The sequence below is a fragment of the Carcharodon carcharias genome, chromosome 16 (assembly GCF_017639515.1).
Source record: "Carcharodon carcharias isolate sCarCar2 chromosome 16, sCarCar2.pri, whole genome shotgun sequence".
Lineage (NCBI taxonomy): Eukaryota > Metazoa > Chordata > Chondrichthyes > Lamniformes > Lamnidae > Carcharodon > Carcharodon carcharias.
In genome coordinates, this window is record NC_054482.1 from 120,851,855 (window position 1) to 120,873,736 (window position 21,882).

A 21,882-nucleotide genomic window follows, 5' to 3' on the forward strand; every position below is an offset into this window, starting at 1 on the left:
GGTAGAATGCGCCATGATCAATTTGTGCACAGCAAGCTCCCAAAAACAGAAATGTGATGATCACAGAATCTCAGTGCAGAGGAGGCCCTTCGGCCCATCGAGTCTGCACCGACACCTACCTAATCCCATTTACCAGCACTTGGCCCAGAGCCTTGAATGTTCTGAGGTCCCAAGTGCTCATCCAGGTACTTTTTAAAGGATGTGAGGCAACCCGTCTCCACCACCCTCCCAGGCAGCGCATTCCAGACCCTCACCACCCTCTGGGTAAAAAAGCTTTTCCTCACATCCCCCCTAAACCTCCTGCCCCTCACCTTGAACTTATGCCCCCTTGTGACTGACCCTTCAACTAAGGGGAACAGCTGCTCCCTATCCACCCTGTCCATGCCCCTCATAGTCTTGTACACCTCGATCAGGTCACCCCTCAGTCTTCTCTGCTCCAATGAAAACAACCGAAGTCTATCCAACCTCTCTTCATAACTTAAATGTTTCATCCCAGGCAACACCCTGGTGAATCTCCTCTGCAACCCCTCCAGTGCAATCACATCCTTCCTATAATGTGGCGACCAGAACTGCACACAGTACTCCAGCTGTGGCCTCACCAAGGTTCTATACAACTCCAACATGACCTCCCTACTTTTGTAATCTGTGCCTCGATTGATAAAGGCAAGTGTCCCATATGCCTTTTTCACCACCCCACTAACATGCCCCTCTGCCTTCAGAGATCTATGGACACACACGCCAAGGTCCCTTTGTTCCTCAGAACTTCCTAGTGTCATGCCGTTCATTGAATACTTCCTTGTCAAATTACTCCTTCCAAAGTGTCTCACCTCACACTTTTCAGGGTTAAATTCCATCTGCCACTTATCTGCCCATTTGACCATCCTGTCTATATCTTCCTGTAGCCCAAGACACTCAACCTCACTGTTAACCACCCGGCCAATCTTTGTGTCTTCCGCAAACTTACTAATCCTACCCCCCACATAGTCATCTATGTCGTTTATATAAATAACGATTAAAAGGGGACTGAGCACATATCCCTGTGGTACGCCACTGGACACTGGCTTCCAGTCACTAAAGCATCCTTCTGTCATCACCCTCTGTCTCCAACAACTAAGCCAATTTTGATCCACCTTATCAAATTACCCTGTATCCCATGTGCATTTGCCTTCTTTATAAGGTTCCCATGTGGGACCTTGTCAAAGGTTTCGCTGAAATCCATATAAACTACATCAACTACACTACCCTCATCTACACACCTGGTCACCCCCTCAAAACATTCACTCAAATTTGTTCGGCATGACCTCCCTCTGACAAAGCCATGCTGACTATCCCTGATCAAACCTTGCCTCTCCAAGTGATGGTCACATATTCTGAAGATATGATATTGATTGAGGGAGAATGATTGACCAGGACAGCAGGAGTAATTCTTGTTGTACCATTCACATCTACCTCACAGGGCAGAAGGAGCCTCGGTTTAATGTCTCATCTGATAGGTGGCACCAGAAACAGGGCAACACTCCCTCAGTGCTGACCATCCGACAGTGCTGCACTCCCTCAGTACTGATCCTCCAACACTACAGCACTCCCTCAGTATTGACCCTTTCATAATGCAGCACTCCCTCATTACCAACCCTTTGACAGTGCAGCACTCCCTCAGTACTGATCCTTTGACAGTGCAGCACTCCCTCAGTACTGATCCTTTGACAGTGCAGCACCCCCTGAGTTCTGCACTGTAGTGTGAGCCAGGGTTATGGACTCAAGTGACTGGAGTGGAACTTGAGTCCATGATTTTCTGATTAAGGGTAAACACATTAGCAACTGAGTCACAGCTGACAGATGAGAAATACAAGGGAGTCAGAGGTCACATTCTCTGGACGGCCAGAAGTAAACGTGTGTGCAGGAAGATGACCAGTTCAGGGGATAATCTGGCTATGAAAGGACAGGTATTAATAAAGCAGGGGAACTCAGTCCCACCCAGCTGGACGACAGTGCAGAGCTGTTGGTAACAGATTGTGTAGTGAGGACGAGGAGGGATTATCATTGTCCCATATTTGTGACGTCTTTAAGAGCTGATTCAATGATTTTTTTCCACACGGTTAGGGTGGAGAAGGTGGTATTGTTCTCCTTGGAGTAAAAGAGGCTTGATCGAGGTGTACAAGATTATGGAAGGTTTGGATAAGGTAGATGAGGAATAATTGTTCCCATTATCTGATGGTACAAGGAATAGGAAATGTAGATTTGATATTTTGGGCAAGAGATACAGGGGGAATGTGGGGAAGAATTTTTTTTACACAGTGTGAGGTAATGACCTGGAACTGAATGTTCACGACGATGGTGGAAGGGGAGATAATTGATGATTTCAAAAGGAAATTCCTCACGCAGGGTGCTATATTTAAACTGCAGCAGCGTGCACCCTTCTCAATGCTTCCAGCCCAGGGCTACTGTGGTGAAGACATGGCCCCAACAACCAAAAAGAGCTCAGCCCCCGGATTCAGTGACCCTTTCCCTGCGACACTTTCTGGGTGGCATGGAGACTCCCCAGCGATGTCCTCCACCCACGCTCTGGTCACAGGAAGTCCATCAGTCTCACCACTCTGGCCTTGGAAGCAGTGCCAGTGGGGATCACTGCCAACACTGCACACAAGAGGTCAGCCATCCAGTGCAGAAAGAGGGTGAATGATCTTACCCATGCCCCCAGGGTAAGGCAACCATCTCATCCCTCCAAACTCACACACTCACACACCCATCACACATTCACTGGCATCTCACTCACTGCCAGCTCAAGGGGCATCACCACTCACCCTCTCACACACCCACCCTCACATCTCCATCTGGCCTCATCTCCTCTGGAGGCTGCCTCCTCAACCCTCACCCTCTTGATCAACATGTGCCCCCCTCCCACACACACACCCTGGGATACCCCCCTTCCCCAGTACAGCCCTCGCCCAGCAGCCATTGAAAAGCCACCCCCGGCTTACAGCTGGTCTGGTGGGTAGAGACCTGCCCGTGAGCCTCCCCTAACAGTGATGTGGTGCTGCCTGTGAATCCTGGCGCTGAGACTGTGAGTGCTGCCTGAAGCAAGATAGGCAAATAAACCTCGAAGTCCCGAGGGAAGTGCAGCTCACCCGGTGCACGTCGCTTATGTACGGTAGTGAAACATGTCGGGGTGTGATCAGGCCAATGTGCCAGGTGATCCCACATGGTGGGGGGATGATTCCAGTGAGCAGGGATTATAATGAGAAGCTGAAGTATTGAAATGAGGTTCCCAATGGGCAGCAGTGGGAAATGCCGCCCACCGTTGGTGGGTGGAGCTGACGATTGCGAACTGGTTTCACGGCGCTGCAAAGCCGGTTTTTGGCCTTCTCACCATATTGTCCACTCACACTGCCAAACACACCAGCCACCAACCAGAGTGGAAAATACCACCCTATAGATTTTGCCAGGGCTCCTTGATGCCACACTCGGTCAAATGCTGCCTTGATGTCAAGGGCAGTCACTCTCACCTCACCTCGGGATTTCATCTCTTTTGTCCATGTTTGAGCCAAGGCTGTAATGAGGTCAGGAGCTGAGTGACCCTGGTGGAACCCAAACTGGGCGTCAGTGAGCAGGTTATTGCTGAGTAAGTGCTGCTTGATAGCACTGTTGATGACCCCTCCCAGTACTTTACTGATGAGTGAGAATAGACTGATGGGGCTGTGAAACTTGATCGAAGGGATTCAGAGGAGGGGTCCCAGGGAAGAATGGTTATCGAGTTGCAAGGAAACAACATACTTTGGAGAAGAAAGGGAGGTTAGAGACTGAGTGGTAATTTGCAAATATGGTGACAGTCCAGGTGCTTCATACTCACAGTGCCATTCCAAACTGTTCCAACCATTTCTTCTTCAAATCCTTTGTCTTACAGAAGAATTCAAATCCGTTTTGGCCATGCAGATGTGTGAGGTAGAATCCATGTGACCACTGCATCAAAAAAAAAAGAAAAATACAATTTTACAAAGATGTACAAGGAGTTTGGGCCTTTCAAGATTCTTTCACAATTTCAGAATCAATCCCAGAGGCCGAGCTGTCACACTCTCAGCTCCGAATCAGAATGTCATGGATTTAAACTTTAAAATCAAAGCAAAGTACTGTGGATGCTGTAAATTTAAATTAAAAACAGAAAATGCTGGAAAAGAGCAGCAGGTCTGACAGCATTTGTGGAGAGAGAAACAGAGGAAACATTTCGAGTCTGTCTGACCCTTCCTTACAGCTAAAGAGAAGTAGAAATGTGATGAAATTTATACTGTTTAAGGTGGGGGGTGGGGGGTGGGGGCGGGGGAGGTTGGATCAGGTGGAACTGGATAGAAGTTCAGGGATGGGTGGGAACTCAGGAGAGATTTGACAAAGTTGTCATGGACACAGAACAAAGGGAGTGTTAATGGGAGTGTGAAAGACTAAAAAAGGTGCTGATAGCGGCATAAAGGTAAGAGCAGAGTATGTTAACAGCAGGCAAGGGTCAGTTATCTGTGAAAGCAAAACATAAAAAGAAGTGACAGGAGACCCTCTGTGTTGAGAAGGGGGGTGGTGGGAGGGAGGGGTGGAAAAAAATGGGTTAAAAATGCAGTCAAGATGGAGTAGAGAGTGCTGCACTGTCAGAGAGACAGTACTGAGGGAGTGCTGCATTGTCAGAGGGTCAGTACTGAGGGAGTGCTGCACTGGCAGAGGGTCAGTACTGAGGGAGTGCTGCACTGTCGGAGGGTCAGTGCTGAGGGAGATCTGCACTATCAGAGGGTCAGTACTGAGGGAGTGCTGCACTGTCGGAGGGTCAGTGCTGAGGGAGATCTGCACTATCAGAGGGTCAGTACTGAGGGAGTGCTGCACTGTCAGAGGGTCAGTACTGAGGGAGTGCTGTACTGTCAGAGGGTCAGTACTGAGGGAGTGCTGCACTGTCAGAGGGTCAGTACTGAGGGAGTGCTGCACTGTCAGAGGGTCAGTACTGAGGGAGTGCTGCACTGTCAGAGGGTCAATACTGAGGGAGTGCTGCACTGTCAGAGGGTCAGTACTGAGGGAGTGCTGCACTGTTGCGTGTCCTCGACCCAACCATCTTCAGCTGCTTCATCAATGACCTTCCTTCCATCATAAGGTCAGAAGTGGGGATGTTCTCTCAGTGATTACACAAATTTCAGCACCATTCGTGACTCCTCAGATACTGAAGCAGTCCATGTCAAAATGCAGCAAGACCTGAACAATATCCAGGCTTGGGCCGACAAGTGGCATTTAATATCCACACCACACAAGTGTCAGGCAATGACCGTCTCCAACAAGAGACAATCCAGCCATCACCTCTTGACATTCAATAGTATTACCATCACTGAATCCCCACCATCAACATCCTGGGGGTTACCATTGACCAGAAACTGAACTGGACTGGCCATATAAATACTGTGGCTACAAGAGCAGGTCAGAGGCTGGGAATCCTGTGGTGAGTAACTCACCTCCTGACTCCTAAAAGCCTGTCCACCGCCTACAAGGCACAAGTCAGGAGTGTGATGGAACATTCCCCACTTGCCTGGATGAGTGCAGCTCATTTAATTGCCACCCCATCAACAAACATTCACTTCCTCCACCACCGACGCACAGTAGCAGCAGTGTGTACCACCTATAAGATGCACTGCAGGAATTCCCAAGGCCCTTTCAACAGTGCCATCCAAACCCACGCCCACTACTATCTGTAGGTGAGTTACTCATCGCAGGATTCCCAGCCTCTGACCTGCTCTTGTAGCCACAGTATTTATGTGGCTAGACCAGTTCAGTTTCTGGTCAATAGTAACCCCCAGGGTGTTGGTAGTGGGGGATTCAGTGATGGTAATACCATTAAATGTCAAAGGGCGATGCTAGGATTCTCTCTTGTTGGAGATGGTCATTGCCTGACACTTGTGTGACACAAATGTTACTTGCCACTTGTCAGCCCAAGCCTGGATATTGTCCAGGTCTTGCTGCATTTGGACATGGACTGCTTCAGTATCTGAGGAGTTGTGAATGGTGCTGAACATTGTGCAATCATCAGCGAACATCCCTACTTCTGACCTTATGGAAGGAAAGTCATTGATGAAGCAGCTGAAGATGGTTGGGCCGAGGACACCACCCTGAGGACCTCCTGCAGTGATGTCCTAGAGCTGAGATGACTGACCTCCAACAACCACAACCATCTTCCTTTGTGCTGGGTATGACTCCAACCAGCGGAGAGTTTTCCCCCTGATTCCCATTGACTCCAGTTTTGCTAGGGCTCCTTGATGTCACACTCGATCAAATGCTGCCTCGATGTCAAGGGCAGTCACTCTCACCTCACCTCAGGAGCTCAGCTCTTTTGTCCATGTTTGAACCAAGGCTGTAATGAGGTCAGGAGCTGAGTGGCCCTGGCGGAACCCAAACTGGGCGTCAGTGAGCAGGTTATTGTTAAGCTAGTGCCACTTGATAGCACTGTTGATGACCCCTTCCATTACTTTACCAGTGATGGAGAGTAGACTGATGGGGTGGTAATTGTCGGGTTGGATTTCTCCTGCTTTTTGTGTGCAGGACATACCTGGGCAATTTCCCACATAGCCGGGTAGGTGCCAGTGATGTAGCTGTACTGGAACAGCTTGGCTAGGGGTGGGGCAAGTTCTGGAGTATAAGTCTTCATTGCTATTGCTGGAGTATAGTCAGGGCCCATAGCCTTTGCAGTATCCAGTGCCTTTAGCCGTTTCTTGATATCACGTGGAGTGAATCGAATTGGCTGGAGACTGGCATCTGTGATGCTGGGGACCTCCAGAGGAGGCCAAGATGGATCATCCACTTGGCACTTCTGGCTGAAGATTGTAGCAAATGCTTCAGCCTTATCTTTTGCACTGATGTGCTGGGCTCCTCCATCATTGAGGATGGGGATATTTGTGGAGCCTCCTCCTCCAGTGAGTTGTTTAATTGTCCACCACCATTCGTGACTGGTTGTGGCAGGACTGCAGAACTTAGATCTGATCCGTTGGTTGTGGGATTGCTTAGCTCTATCATTTGCTGCTTATGCTGTTTGGCACACAAGTAGTCCTGTGTTATAGCTTCACCAGGTTGACACCTCATTTTCAGGTATGCCTGGTGCTGCTCCTGACATGCCCTCCTGCACTCTTCATTGAACCAGGGTTGATCCCCTGGCTTGATGGTAATGTTAGAGTGGGGGATATGCTGGGCCATGAGGTTACAGATTGTGTTTGAGTACAATTCTGCTTCTGCTGATGGCCCACAGCACCTCATGGATGCCCAGTCTTGAGTTGCTAGATCTGTGTGAAATCTATCCCATTTAGCAGGGTGATAGTACCACACAACACGATGGAGGGTATCCTCAATGTGAAGGGGGGACTTTGTCTCCACATTGACTGTGCAGTGGTCACTCCTACTGACACTGTCATGGACAGATGCATCTGCAGCAGGCAGGTTGGTGAGGATGAGGTCAATTATGCTTTTCCCTCTTGTTGGTTCCCTCACCACCAGCCACAGACCCAGTCTAGCATCGATGTCCTTTAGGACTCGGCCAGCTCGGTCAGTAGTGATGCTACCGAGCCACTCTTGGTGATGGACATTTAGGTCCCCCACCCAGAGTATATTCTGCACCCTTGCCACCCTCAGATTGCCGTTTCTCTAGGTCTAGGTCAATGCTGGGTGGTCCATCCAGTTTCTTTCCTTTTTTGAGGCTTTGTAGAGGTTTGATACAACTAGGGCATTTCTGAGTCAACCACGTTGCTGTGAGCCTAGAGTCACATGTAGGCCAGACCCGGTAAGGACAGTAGATTTCCTTCCCTAAAGGACATTAGTGACCCAGATGAGTTTTTATAACAATCGACAATGGTTTCATGGTCTGCATTCGACTTTTGATTTTTACTGAATTCAAGATTAGAACCCTGGGCTCTCTGGATTACTCATCCACGACATCTCCATTGCATGCATCGTCTCCATGTCCACCCTCAGTGCTTCCTCCAAGTGATGTTCAACATGGAGGGGCACTGATTCATCAGCTGAGGGAGGGCGGTATGTGGTAATCAGCAGGAGGTTTCCTTGCCCCTGTTTGACCTGATGCCATGAGACTTCATGTATCTGTGAAGATGCAGGTATAATAAGGCTGGGTTATACAAAATGCCTCTGAATAGATCGAGATCACACGTCTGAAAATGCAGAACAAGTTGATGAAATTGACAAGCAGGATCCTTGATTCGCTCTAAATTTATTCGGGAAGGGCAACAAGCCCTGGGCTTTGCAACCTCACTCACATCCCATGAAAGAATCAAAGAAATTACCAAAAGAAGGATAAAGTGCAAAATGACGGTGTCTCTGCAGAGCCATTAGAAAACACTGCTTTCTACCCAGCCCGAGAAACATAGTCACTACAGCTCCAACTTTCATTTATATAGCACCTTTAATATAATAAGTGCTGTAAAACATGCAGAGGTGTAAAAAAAAATCACACTGAGTCAGATAAGATACGAAAGCAGCTGATCGAAGGCTTGGTCACTGAGGTAGGTTTTATGGAGCATCTTAAAGGAGGAAAGAGGAGCTGAGAGGTGGAGAGGTTTAGGAAGGAAATTCTAGAGCTTAGGCCCCAGGCAGCTATAGGCATGGCCTCCAATGGTGGAGTGATTAAAATCATGGAACTTCAAGAGGCCTGAAATGGAGGAGCTCGTAGAGCTTGGAGAGTGGTAGGGTTGGAGCAGGTGACAAAGATAGGGAGCAGTGTAGGGGCTACAGGATGTTACAGTGATAGAACATAGGAACATATGAAATAGCAGGGGTAGGCCGCTTGGCCCTTTGAACATGCTCCGCCATTCAATAAGATCATGGCTGATCTGAATGTTACCTCAACCCCACAATCCTGCCTTTCACCCCCTTGTTAATCAAGAATCTATCTAGCTCTGCCTTAAAAATATTCAAAGACTCTGCTTCCACTGCCTTTTGAAGACGAGAGTTCCAAAGAATCGTGGCCCACTGAGAGAAAAAATTCCTCCTCATCTCTGTCTGAAACACAACCCCTTATTTTCAAACAGGGACCCCACTTCTAGATTCTCCAACAAGAGGAAACATCCTCTCCACATCCACCCTGTCAAAACCCCTCAGGATCTTAAAGGTTTTAATCAAGTCACATCTTACTCTTCTAAACTCCAGTGGATACAAGCCTAACCTGTCCAACCTTTCTTCATAAGGCAACCCACCCATCCCTGGTATTAGTCAAGTAAACCTTTCTGAGCTACTTCTAACTCATTTACATTCTTCCTTAAATAAGGGGAGCAATACTGCACACAATACTCCAGATGTGGTCTCAACAATGCCTTGTATAACTGAAGCATAACTTCCCTCCTTTTGTATCAATTCCCCTTGCAATAAACAATAATGGTAGGGAGAGTTGTAGGGGCTGGAGCAAGTTATAGAGATAGGGAGGGTCGTAGGGGCTGGAGGAATTATAGAGATAGGGAGGGTTGTAGGTGCTGGAAAAGGTTACCGTGATAGGGAGGATAGTGGGGTTAGAGGTTACAGAGCTGGGAGGGTTGTAGGGGCGAGGCCAGGAATTTCACATTCAGGACATTGCTCAATTAGCAACCAATATAGATCAGTGAACACAGAGGTCATGGGTGAAGGGGATTTGGTTCGAGTTCAGGTTTTTTTTAATTCATTCATGGGATGTGGGCTTCGCTGGCTAGGACAGCATTTATTGTCCATCCTTAATTGCCCCTTGAAAATGTGGTGGTGAGCTGCCTTCTTGAACTGCTGCAGTCCATGTGGTGTAGGTACACCCACAGTGCTGTTAGGGAGGGAGTTCCAGGATTTTGATCCAGTGTCAGTGAAGGAATGGTGATATATTTCCAAGCCTGGAAGAAAGTAAAAGCAGGTGGGGTAGCTCTGTTAAAGAACTGAGATCTGTACAGTAGTGAGAAATTATCTTTGCTTGGAAGATCAATGTGTCGAATTAGTTTGGGTGGAGTTAAGAAATAACAAGGGAATAAAGTCATTCATGGCAGTAGTCAATAGGCTCCCTAACAGTAGCTACACTGTAAAACAGAGTATCCATCAGGAAATATTGTGGGCTTGTAAGAAAGGGACTGCAATAATCATGGGTGAATTTAATCCTCACATACATTGGAAGAATCCAGGTATCCTGGAAGGTGAGTTCATAGGATGTTTTGGGTACAATTTCTTGGAATAATACATCTGGAACCAACCAGGGAACAGGCTCTTTTGGATCTTGTGATGTATAATGAGGCAAGATTAACTAATGATTTCATTATTAAGGAATCTCTGGGCAAGAGCGATCATAACGTGATTGAATTTCACATTCAATTTGAGGGTGGGAAACCTATCTCCAAAACTAGTGTTTTAAACTTAAATAAAGGCAATTTTAAAGGTATGGTGACAGAGTTAGATAAAGTAGACTGGGAGAATAGACTGAAAGATAAGATGGTAGATTAGCAGTAGCAGACATTTAAGGAGATGTTTCAGAACTCTCAACAAATATATATCCCATTAAGAAATACTATACAAGATGGTGAACCATCTGTGACGAAAAGAATTTAAAGATGGAATTAATTTGAAAGAAAAGATGCAAGATGCGGCAAAGATTAGTGATAGCCCTGGGTTTTAAGAAAATTTTATAAACCAGGAAAAGATGATTAAAAATATATGGCAGAATTTTACCTTCCCCCAGTGGCAGATTTGTAGGTGGGGCTGGGCATAAAATATTTTGGATGGCCTTCCTACCAGGACCTGTCCTGAGGGCAAGTAGGGGTGGGCAATAAATGATGGCCTAGCCAACGAGACCCACATCCTGTAATTAAATTTTAAATACTCTCTGTGGGACGAGTGAGGCATAGGCTGGCCCACCCACTCTTGTCCCAATTGAGGCTGTTAAGTGGCCAATTATTGACCACTTGAGGGCCATTTCTTGCCCACCATGGCAGGAGGAGTTCAGGGGCAGGGGTAAGGCTGAAACGTCACCCTGCTCAGACCTCCGATAGGAGAGGGGTGCCTCCATCAACAGCCTCCTTTTAACATCAGGCCGCCCTCCAAAAGGTCTGGTCCCTGCATGTGCCCTCCCCACTGCCTCTCCACCATCAGTCCCACCCCGCTCCCCGCTCTGTCCATCCCCCATGCCTCACATCCCCATCCTGCTCTGGGACCTCACGCTTACCCGGGGTCCTGGACCCCCAGGACTTAGACTGTGAGGACTGCTTGCAATCTCAGTCCTGTCCATCATCATTTCTGGCAGTGTTGGGACTAGACAGATGCTGGCCAATCAGATTGACCAGCAATTCTCTGAGGTGGGACTTCCTTCTGAGTGGAGCATTAAATGGCTGCAGGGCAGGCAGAGTCAGCTGGGATGCGTCCACCACCAACTCCTCGAATGGCAGGAAGGGAAACCCCATCATCCTAAAAAAGCCAGGCCATAAAGAAGGTGGAGAAATTGGAATATGAGAGAAAACCAGCAGAAACTATAAGAGCGGGCAGTAAAAGCATCTACAATCATATAAAAAGGAAGAGGGTAGCTAAAGTAAGCGTTAGTCCCTTAGAGGATGAGACTGGGGAATTAAACATTGGAAACAATCATGGTGGAAGATGTTTTGTTTTGGGTTCAGGGCCTGATGGGGTTTCCTTAGGGCTTGTCTGTTACTCCATGAATGCTACCATAGGCTGTTATTTGCAAAAAACATTCTTGTTTGTTTAAGGCAGAATTTTGCCCTCGCTGGGAGGGATCGATGGGTGAGCAGGAAGACAACCACTGCCCATGATCAGGACACAGCCTGGGGCCAAGGAAGGTCTGCCCAGTGTGATGTGCGCGCTGCAGTTCTCAGCACTCCCAGTTGTGGGGGAGGGAGGGGGGGTGAGTGGAGGGCAAGAGGGGAACTTCCTGCATGCAGGTGAGTGCACGCAGGCAAAGCTCTCCGCGAGGGAGCTGAAAATTGAAAAATTAAAAATAAAGAATTGTAAAATGATTAAAGAAAAACATGTCCCCTCATGTGACTCATGAGCAGGAATATGTCATGAATGAAATTTAAATATCTTCATTTGCTGTTTGAAACCTCATCCCGCCCGTGGATGAGGTTTCATAAAAATTCCAAAAGCCGCTTGGCCTTTTTTGCCGGCCCTCTAACCGTAAGGTCGGACGGACAGCGAAAAATTGAACATAATTATTATTTTAATGGCCTTATTAGTCTCTTTAATTGTCGGCAGGTGCGCTGCCGATTCCCACACGTTCCTGCTGAACGAAATATCGCACACGTGCTCCCAATGTCATCATCCGTCATTTTACACTCGCTCGGGTCAGGCACACACCCACCAGAGAAGTGAAACATTCTGGCCTTGCAGATCAAAATACAACAGGAGGCAGCACTTCTGTATCCCTCCAGATGCTGATCTCTTCATCACATGAAATTGCATCATCTTTACACCAGCAGTTACAAATCCTGATGTTAACCCTTTACAGAAGACACAAAAAGCATTCCAATAACTGCAGAAAATCAGGGGGAAGATGGAGGGGGGGAACTTAAAAAAATCACAATCACTGGAGAAAAGGGAAACTATTGGGACAAAAAGCTGACAAGTCCCCTGGTCTGGATGGCCTGCATCCGAGGGTCTTAGAAGAATTGGCTGTCATCATAAAGCTATTAATCTATATAATATTAATCTATATAATCTATATAATTATTTTTTAAAAATAGAGGGTTAGTCTGTGGATGTGTCTTAATTGGATTCAAGCCAGCTAGCCTGGGTGCTTTGATATGTACTAGCTTTGAGATTTAAGAGAGGTAGAGTACATTTGCATTTTGTTGAATAGAGCATTCAAGGAGGGGGGTGAAATCTTGCCCCTAGCTGAGAGACACCAAGCAGTGTTTATATTACTAATAAAATTGGTGCTATGAAAGGGGTTTTATTGTTAGAAGAGGTGGAGTTCAAAGGGACTGATGATACAATAATAATTTACATTCAAAGAGAAGTGTTGGGTATAACCGGTCGCAGTTTTGTGTGTGAAGAACAGAGGCGATGTTAGATCAAAGCCTGTAACTTACCACTGTGTCTGCAAAGGAACTAAAGTGAAAAGAACCTAATTTTGAATTTGTAAGGTGAAAATGCTTTGCCTGGTGTTTGGTTAAGTCTATGGGTTGTTGTTGCCTTAGTGAAGATTAGTTTGGGAATTTGTTAAAAGTTATGATAGTAGTAATTTGTAGCCATGTGTATATATTTAACTTGTATAAATTAATAAATGTCTCATGTAGTTTAATATAAAACCTCTCGAGAACTACTGGTCTGATTCCTGAATTTAGAGCTGCATCTCAAACATACCACTAAAAAATATAGGTTATGACAGTTGCTCAACGTTTCCGTCTGGGATTTTTAAGTAGCTCAGTGTTTCCAGCGGCTGGGTCATAACACCGCAGAGAAAGATGATGTGTCGGCTGTAATCTTCCAAAATTCCCTAGGCTCTGGAAAGGTCCCAGTGGATTGGAAAATAGCTCATGTAACACCTTTATTTAAGAAAGGAGGGAGACAGAAAACTGGAAACTAGAGCCCAGTTAGACTAACATCTGTCACTGGGAAATTTCTGGAATCCATTGTTAAGGAAATAGCAGCAGGACATCATAATACAATCAGGCAAAGTGAACATGGTTTTGTGAAAGGAAAATTGTGTTTGACCATCAGTTAACAGTACAGAACTTGAGCATTGCTGAAAAAAGAGACATGCTGGTAGAAGGCTTTCATCTTGCATTCATCAGGACAGATTTGCAAGAATACCAAATCGAAACAGGAACAGCAATTTATTCTGATGTTTTGAGTTTTGCAAGTCTGGGCTGGTTGGGTAGGTTCTGTACCCTGCCCATTGTGAACAGTGGCTGTTTGATCCGATCCACCAGTCTTTGGGATGTACGACCTACATACCCAGCATCACACTGGCACTGAAATTCATACACCACATCACTCATTTGTGTGATAAGCAGAATGACTACTTGGTTTGACGGCAGCATCCTGATGGTGGTGAATACCACTCATGTTGCTACTGCATAGTAGCAGCGTGAAACAGCTAGCTTCACCTATTACTCAACGTTTTGAGATACCTTGCCCCTTCCAGGGTAACCTGAGGTATGCTGGGTAATTTTCAGGGCTGAAAGTGATGGCCTTAGGCCTGTTCATGAGTCTGTGTGGTATACAGTGTGAAATGATCTGATCAGGGTGGCCATTACCCTGCAGGATGCCTTTGATGTGCCTGATTTCAGCATCAAACTTGCATAGTGACCAAATGGCTCGGGCCCTATTTATGAGTTTGCTGAAAAGACCAACCTAATAGCGTGTGGAACTGTAAGAATCTCAACGCTCGTATTGACCAGCTTGTGGTGGACCGTAATAGAGAATCCATGTCGAGGAGGTGGTGGTGTAGTGGTGTTGTTACTGGGTTGGGTAATCCAGAGAGCCAGGTCTCTGGGGGCCTGGACTCAAAGCCCCCCACAGCAGATGGTGGAATTTGAGTTCAATAAAAATCTGGAATTAAAGGTCTAATGATGACTATGAAATCATTGTTGTTTGTCGTAAAAGCCCATCTGGTTCACTAGTATCCTTTTAGGGAAGGAAATCTGTCATCCTTACCTGGTCTACATGTGATTCCAGACCCACATGTCCTCTGAGCAAGGGCAATTAGGGAGGGGCAATAAATGCTGGACTAGCCAGTGACACCCACATCCCATGAATAAAAAGGGAGCTTGTTAGATTGCTCCATTGTGAATTCAAGCACAAGATGGAGCCCATTAAGGTGTCTAAGGAAATTGTGACATGCAGCTGCAGATTCAAATATAGCAAACGTTGTCATCTACTTATTAGAAATATGCAGTGGGTAGCAGGTTAGGGGTCATTCTGTCATATTTTACATCTCAAACAACACGTCCCTTTAACTGTTCGCAACAGGCAAAGTGCTGACTGTACTCAGCCGCCCCACACTTGCAAAGCTCAGAAAGCAGTGTCCAACTGTGATTCCGTGATTGGACAACACAGAGATCATTGGTGGGGCCTCAATGAGATGTGTGAAGGGACAGACTGTATTGTAGCCTAAGTTTGCCGATGACACAAAGATAGGCCGGAAAACAAGTTGTGAGGGGGGGACACGGAGTCTGCAAAGGGATAGAGATAGGTTAAGACAAACATATGAGGGAGAAAGGCATAGAGGGTTACGAAGGTAGATTTGGGGAAAGAAGGGAGGAGGCTTGAGTGAAGTATAAATGTCAGTATGATTGGTTGGGCTGAATGGCCTTTTTCTGCATTGTATATCCTAAGTAAACAGGTGGTCTTATGAAGAAAGGTTGAACAGGTTGGGCCTATACTCATTGGAGTTTAGAAGGATGAGAGGTGATCCTATTGTAACATATAAGATTCTGAGGGGGGTTGACAGGGTGGATGCTGAGAGTGTGTCTCCCCCTTTAGGGGGGATTCTGGAACTAGGCACAGTTTCAAAATAAGTGGACAAGAGGAGGAATTTCTTCTCTCAGAGGGTCATTAGTCTTTGGAATTCTCTTCCCCAGAGAGCAGTGGAGGCTGGGTCAGTGAAGATAATCAAGGCTGAGTTGGACAGGTTTTTGAAGAAGACGGTAGCATTGTGGTAATTTCACTGGAACAGTAACCCAGAGACCTAGGCTAATGCTCTGGGGAGATGGGTTCAAATCTCACCATGGCAACTGGTAGAATTTATATTCAATTAATAAAATCTGGAGTTAAAAGCTAGTCTCAGTAACGGGGTGACCAGAAACTATCATTGATTGTCATAAAAACCCATCTGGGTCACTAATGTCCTTTAGGGAAGGAAATCTGCTGTCCTTATCTGGTCTGACCTACATGTGACTACAGACTCACAGTGATGTGGTTAACTCTTAACTACCCTCTGAAATGGCTGAGCAAGTGGAGCTGAGGTCAAGAACAGGTCAGCCATGATCTCACTAAATGTTGGAACAGACTCAAGGGGCTGAATGGCCTACACCTACTCCTATTTTTATGTCCTTATGGAGGGTGCGAGATTGGAGTGCATTGGAATATTTAAAATGGAAGTAACAAACTCATGAGAGAGGGTTCCAGCAGCAGAATAGTTGATGCAGCGGCTGAGTCAGGCAAAGTTAAGAATGTGGAAATCAGCTGCCTTAATGACGGGCGGAATACAGAGTCAGAAACTCATCTCAGGGTCAAATCGGATGCCAAGGCAGCGTACAGTCTGGCTCAGCTCCAGTTAGTTACTATGGAGAGGGATGGAAATGGTAGTTAGGGATCAGAGTTTGTGGAGCAGCTAAAGAGCATTCACTCACCTTCTTGTTTTCCTTGTCTGTTGTTGGGTTGTTTGTTATCTTGTAAACGCTCAAGTCGATGATTTCCTTCATTTCATAGTTATCTCCCCGTCTCTTACACACAATGACTGCCTTGTCAAAGAGGAAGATGTGCCTATTCAGAGAGAGAACATATAGATTCCAGCTGTCTCACCATGTTCTCACACAGGGAAGCTTGCAAGAGGAGATGATTGTTGCTTATAGGATTCAAACCAGACTCAAAAAGTGGAGGATGACAGTCTGTTTCACCTTGGCAAGAGCCATAAGCAGATTCTATCTGGAGTAACTGGGTTCAGTTCTGGGCCATAAGCAGATTCTATCTGGAGTAACCGGGTTCAGTTCTGGGCCCCGCATCTCAGGAAGGAGAGACTGGCCTCGGAGAGGGTGCAGAGCAGAATGAGGCTGGGGGTGAAAGGGTTAAATTATGAGGGCAGGTTACATGGACTAGACCCGTATTCCCTCGAGTTTGGAAGATTAAGAGGTGATGTAATTGAAGTGTTTAAGATGATTAAAGCCTTTGATCAGACAGATAGAGAAACTATTTTGTCTTGGGGCTGTGGGGGTGCTGGGGGTCTGCGGGAGTCCAGAACAAGGGAGCAGAACGTTAAAATGTGAATCAGACAATTCCTCACCCAGAGAGGATGGGAAACTGGAACTCTCTCCCCCAGAAAGCGGTGGGTGCTGGGGTCGACTGGAGCTTTTATGACTGAGATAGAGTTTTGTTGGATAAGAGTATTGAGGGATATTGAGTGAAAGGCAGGTAAATGGAGGCAAGATACAGGCCAACCATGATGCAATAGAATGTTGGAACTGACAATAAGTGCACACACACACAGAGACTCTTTCATACACATAGTCTCACACATAATGACGCATGCATGCTCATAAACACACGTGTGCGCATGCACACTCTCAAATATACATGCACAGACATGCACACATAGACACATACAGGCTTACAGTCAATCTGGAACCATTACAAGTGGTGTATTGTAGTGAAGCTATGCTGCAGTTAGTATTTTACACCCATTCCTGCCCTTAGTAATTGGTACTTTGATACTTTGCTGCAATGTTGAGATCAGCTCCGAACACGGAGTGATGAAGGGCCTTCCTACTCACCGATCTTGCCGTGTGCGTTTGTCCAGCGTCATTAGCCGCATCTCCCCATCCACTTTGGGACGTCCATACTTTGTAAGAGGCTGGTTCTGAAACACACACAGCGTCGCTTACCAAGGGCACAATGTACCCAAAATATCCCAATCTGACATGGCAGATAGTTAACCAAACTCACCGAGTTATCAATGCAATGCTGGAACTGATTAATCTCTCGTAGGCACTCGTTATCTCGTTTCACCTCGTTCACATATTGTGCCAAGTCCTACAGAGACAAAACTGAATCAGTGAAATAAGTTAAACAGCGCAATCTTCGAACCATAGAAAGGTTACGGTGCAGAAAGAGGCCATTCAGCCCATCACATCTGTGCCAGCCAAAAAAGGGAAAAAAAGAAACTAGCCGCTCAGTTTAATCCCACTGTCCAGCCCCTGGTCCATGGCCTTGCAGGTTACAGCACTTCAGATGCAGATCCAGGTGCCTTTTTAATCAGTTGAACGTTTCAGCCTCAACCACCGACTGACGCAGTGAATTCCAGACACCCACCACCCTCTGGGTGAAAAAGGTTTTCTCCATGTCCCCTCTAATCCTTCTACTAATCACCTTAAATCTATGCCCTCTGGTAATTGACCCCTCAGCTAGGGGCAAACAGGTGTTTCCTGTCTACACTATCTAGGCCCCTCATAATTTTCTACACCTCAGTTAGGTCACCCCTCAGCCTCCTCTGTTCCAACAAAAACGACCCGAGACTATCCAATCTCTCCTCATTGCTGCCATTTTCAAGCCCTGACAGCATTTTTGTAAATCTCCTCTGTTCTCTCTCCTAAGCGTTTATGTCCTTCCTGTAATATGGTGAATAGGACTGTACACAAAATTCCAGCTGTGGCCTAACCAGAGTTTTATACCTATAGTAATTGTGGTTTTATTTAGTGTGTAATGTACCTTTAAGAATAATACTTGTTAAGGAAGATCAATGACCTGTAGTGACCAATAGGAGAGCAGCACGGGCTGCTCTCAGTGTAGAGATAGAGTTGGAGTTGAAAGCACACGTGTAGTTACTGCTGAGTATATTGTAAATAGTTGAAGTCCCAAACAATTACTGCCCTATTGTTTTCACACTCAGAAATCTGTCCACATATTTGCTCTTTTAACTCCGTCCCACTATGTGGGGGTCTGTAGTACACACCTAGCAGTGTGGCTGCCCCTTTTTATTTCTGAACTCATCCCAAATGGCCTCATTTGGTGCTTCATTTAGTCTCTCATCCCTCCTCACAGCTGTAATTGATTCTTTAACCAATAATGCTACACCCCCACCTTGTTTATCCCCCTCCCTATCCTGCCTAATTAGCAGAGAAATATCCAAAAGCACAAATGAGAATGTGTGTTTTTTTTAATTTATTCACGGGGATGTGGGCTTCGCTGGCTGGGCCAGCATTTATTGCCCATTCCTAGTTGCCCTTGAGAAGGTGGTGGTGAGCTGCCTTCTTGAACCGCTGCAGTCCATGTGGTGTAGGTACACCCACAGCGCTGTTAGGGAGGGAGTTCCAGGATTTTGACCCAGTGACAGTGAAGGAACGGCGATATATTTCCAAGTCAGGATGGTGAGTGACTTGGAAGGGAAATTCCAGGTGGTGGTGTTCCCATGTGCCTGCTGCCCTTGTCCTTCTAGATGTTAGTGGTCATGGATTTCACAGAATCACAGCGCAGAAGAGGTCCATCAGCCTCTGAGAAACACCTGACCTACCTACCTAATCCCATTTACCAGCACTTGGCCAATAGCCTTGAATGTTATGATGTGCCAAGTGCTCATCCAGGTACTTTTTAAAGGATGTGAGGCAACCCGCCTCCACCACCCTCCCAGGCAGCGCATTCCAGACCCTCACCACCCTCTGGGTAAAAAAGTTTTTCCTCACATCCCCCCTAAACCTCCTGCCCCTCATTTTGAACTTATGTCCCCTTTGGAAGTTGCTGTCTAAGGAACCTTGGAAAATTCCCGCAGTGTTTCTTGTAGATGGTACACACTGCTGCTACTATGCATCGGTGGTGCAGAGAGTGAATGTTTAAGGTGGAGAAAGGGGTTCCAATCAAGTGGACTGCTTTGTCTTAGATGATGTTGAGCTTTTTGAGTGTTGTAGGAGCTGCACTCATCCAGGCAAGTGGAGAGTTTTCCATCACACACCTGACTTGTGCCTTGTAGATGGTGGACAGGCTTTGGGGAGTCAGGAGGTGAGTTACTCACAGCAGGATTCCCAGCCTCTGATCTGCTCCTGTAGCCACAGTATTTATATGGCTAGTCCAGTTCAGTTTCTGGTCAATGGTGACCCCCAGGATGTTGATAGTGGGGGATTCAGCAATGGTAATGTCATTGAATGTGAAGGGGCGATGGTTGGATTCTCTCTTAATGGAGATGGTCGTTGCCTGACACTTGTATGGTGTGAATGTTACTTGCCACTTGTCAGCCCAAGCCTGGATATTGTCCAGGTCTTGCTGCATTTGGACATGGGCTGCTTCAGTATCTGAGGAGCTGCGAATGGTGCTGAACATTGTGCAATCATCAGCGAACATCCCCACTTCTGACCTTATGATGGAAGGAAGGTCATTGATGAAGCAGCTGAAGATGGTTGGGCCGAGGACACTACCCTGAGGAACTCCTGCAGTGATGTCCTGGAGCTGAGATGACTGACCTCCAACAACCACAACCATCTTCCTTTGTGCTGGGTATGACTCCAACCAGCGGAGAGTTTACCCCCTGATTTCCATTGAGTCCAGTGTTGCTAGGTCTCCTTGATGCCACACTCGGTCAAATGCTGCCTCGATGTCAAGGGCAGTCACTCTCACCTCACCTCGGGAGCTCAGCTCTTATATCCGTGTTTAGACCAAGACTGTAATGAGCTCACGAGTGTCTGAGGGTATAACTTCTGTTTGCCCCCATAATACTGCAAATCATTTCTTTTCAAATATTTCCCAATTCCCTTTTGAAAGTTATTATTGAATCTGCTTCCGCCGCCCTTTCAGGCAGCGCGTTCCAGATCACAACAACTCACTGTGTAAACTAAAATTTCATCTCCCTTCAAGTCCTTTTACCAATCACCATGAATCTGTGTCCCTCTGGTTACTGACTCTCCTGCCATTGGAAACAGTTTCACCTTATTTACTCTATCAAAACTCTTGCTGATTTTCAACTCCTCGATTAAATCCCCACTTAACCTTCTCTGCTCTAAGGAGAACAATCCCAGCTTCTCCAGTCTCTCCACATTAACTGAAGTCCCACATCCCTGGTCCCACTGGAGTAAATCTCCTCCGCACCCTCTCCAAGGCCTCAACATCCTTCCTAAAGTGTGGAGCCCAGATTTAGAGACAATATTCACACTTAGGATTAGCCACTGTTTTACCCAGGTTTAGTGTAAGCTCCTTGCTTGGTAACTCGGTCAGAACCCAGTCCACCTTTGCTGCTGCCTGCACTCACCTTCATTGCGTCCAGTGCCAATCGCAAATTTGCTTTCTCCTGTTGGTCAGTCGTTTGCTTCACGAGCTCCTGTGAAAGGACAGAAAGGTCTGGTTAGAGAGTCATTTAACAATCCCCTCTGATAACATGTCACACAGCCTCAGCAAACCCTGATATTCTCCATCCCCCCCACCACGCCCCCCACCCCGCCGGGAATAGTCAATCAGTTGCACAGCTGGTAACTCCTTCTCCGGATGCTTGTTTACTGAATCTGTTTCTGCCAGGGGTGTAGATCACCCTGTACAAGAGAGAGGTCCTGGGAATGTCCATCAGTGCCAGACTCAGCTCCCCGAATAGTCGGCAGCACCAGATCAAAACCAAAGAGGAATTTTTCCAAATTTCCTTGAACCCCAAAATTGGGTTGAAGTTTCTTTTGTTTTTTCACAGAGAGGGTCTAAATCACAAAGTGATAGGAATGGCACTGACTGGAGAGCCAGCATAGAGTCAATGGACTGAATGGCCTCCTTCTGTAATGTAATGACTCTGTGAGTTTGTGGGAGAGGTAGTATAGGCCAACTTGTTAACACTTGATAACATTCTGTTCATTTATACCTTTGAATCACTTAGAAAGAAAATCTTTCATTTCTATAGCAGCTTTCGTGACCTCAGGATGTGCCAAAGCATTTCACAGCTAATGAAATAACTTTTCTGAAGTAGCGACCCTGTTGTAATGTCGGAAACCCAGAAGTCAATTTACTCCCTACTGAATCACAGCTGATACTCAGTGCTGTGAGGTTACAGTTCTTACCAGGCACTGACTGCATGTGGCTGAATGGAGATTGTTTGAGAGGTGACATGAATCACCCAGTTTATACAGCAGTGTACAGAAATAGCCTAACCCTTATATTTCCCACCACCATGTGCACCAAGAAAATCCCATATGTACGAACCAGGTCTTTCTAACTGGCAGGGGAAGAGTTTCTAATTGG

The 21,882-nt window shown here is 46.5% G+C and overlaps 1 protein-coding gene across 2 annotated transcripts in view; it reads right to left on the minus strand.

Moving 5' to 3' along the window:
- The window catches only part of LOC121289454 (guanine nucleotide exchange factor VAV3), a 232,193-nt gene that overhangs the window by 64,165 nt on the left and 146,146 nt on the right, over positions 1-21,882 (minus strand). For both annotated transcript variants that reach the window (XM_041208960.1, XM_041208959.1), the window contains exons 11-15: positions 20,915-20,983; positions 17,629-17,715; positions 17,457-17,542; positions 16,320-16,452; positions 3,848-3,957 (exon numbers count right to left, since the gene is read on the minus strand). In XM_041208960.1, coding sequence (XP_041064894.1) covers positions 3,848-3,957; positions 16,320-16,452; positions 17,457-17,542; positions 17,629-17,715; positions 20,915-20,983 — 485 coding nt within the window. The remainder of the gene's footprint in view (positions 1-3,847; positions 3,958-16,319; positions 16,453-17,456; positions 17,543-17,628; positions 17,716-20,914; positions 20,984-21,882) is intronic.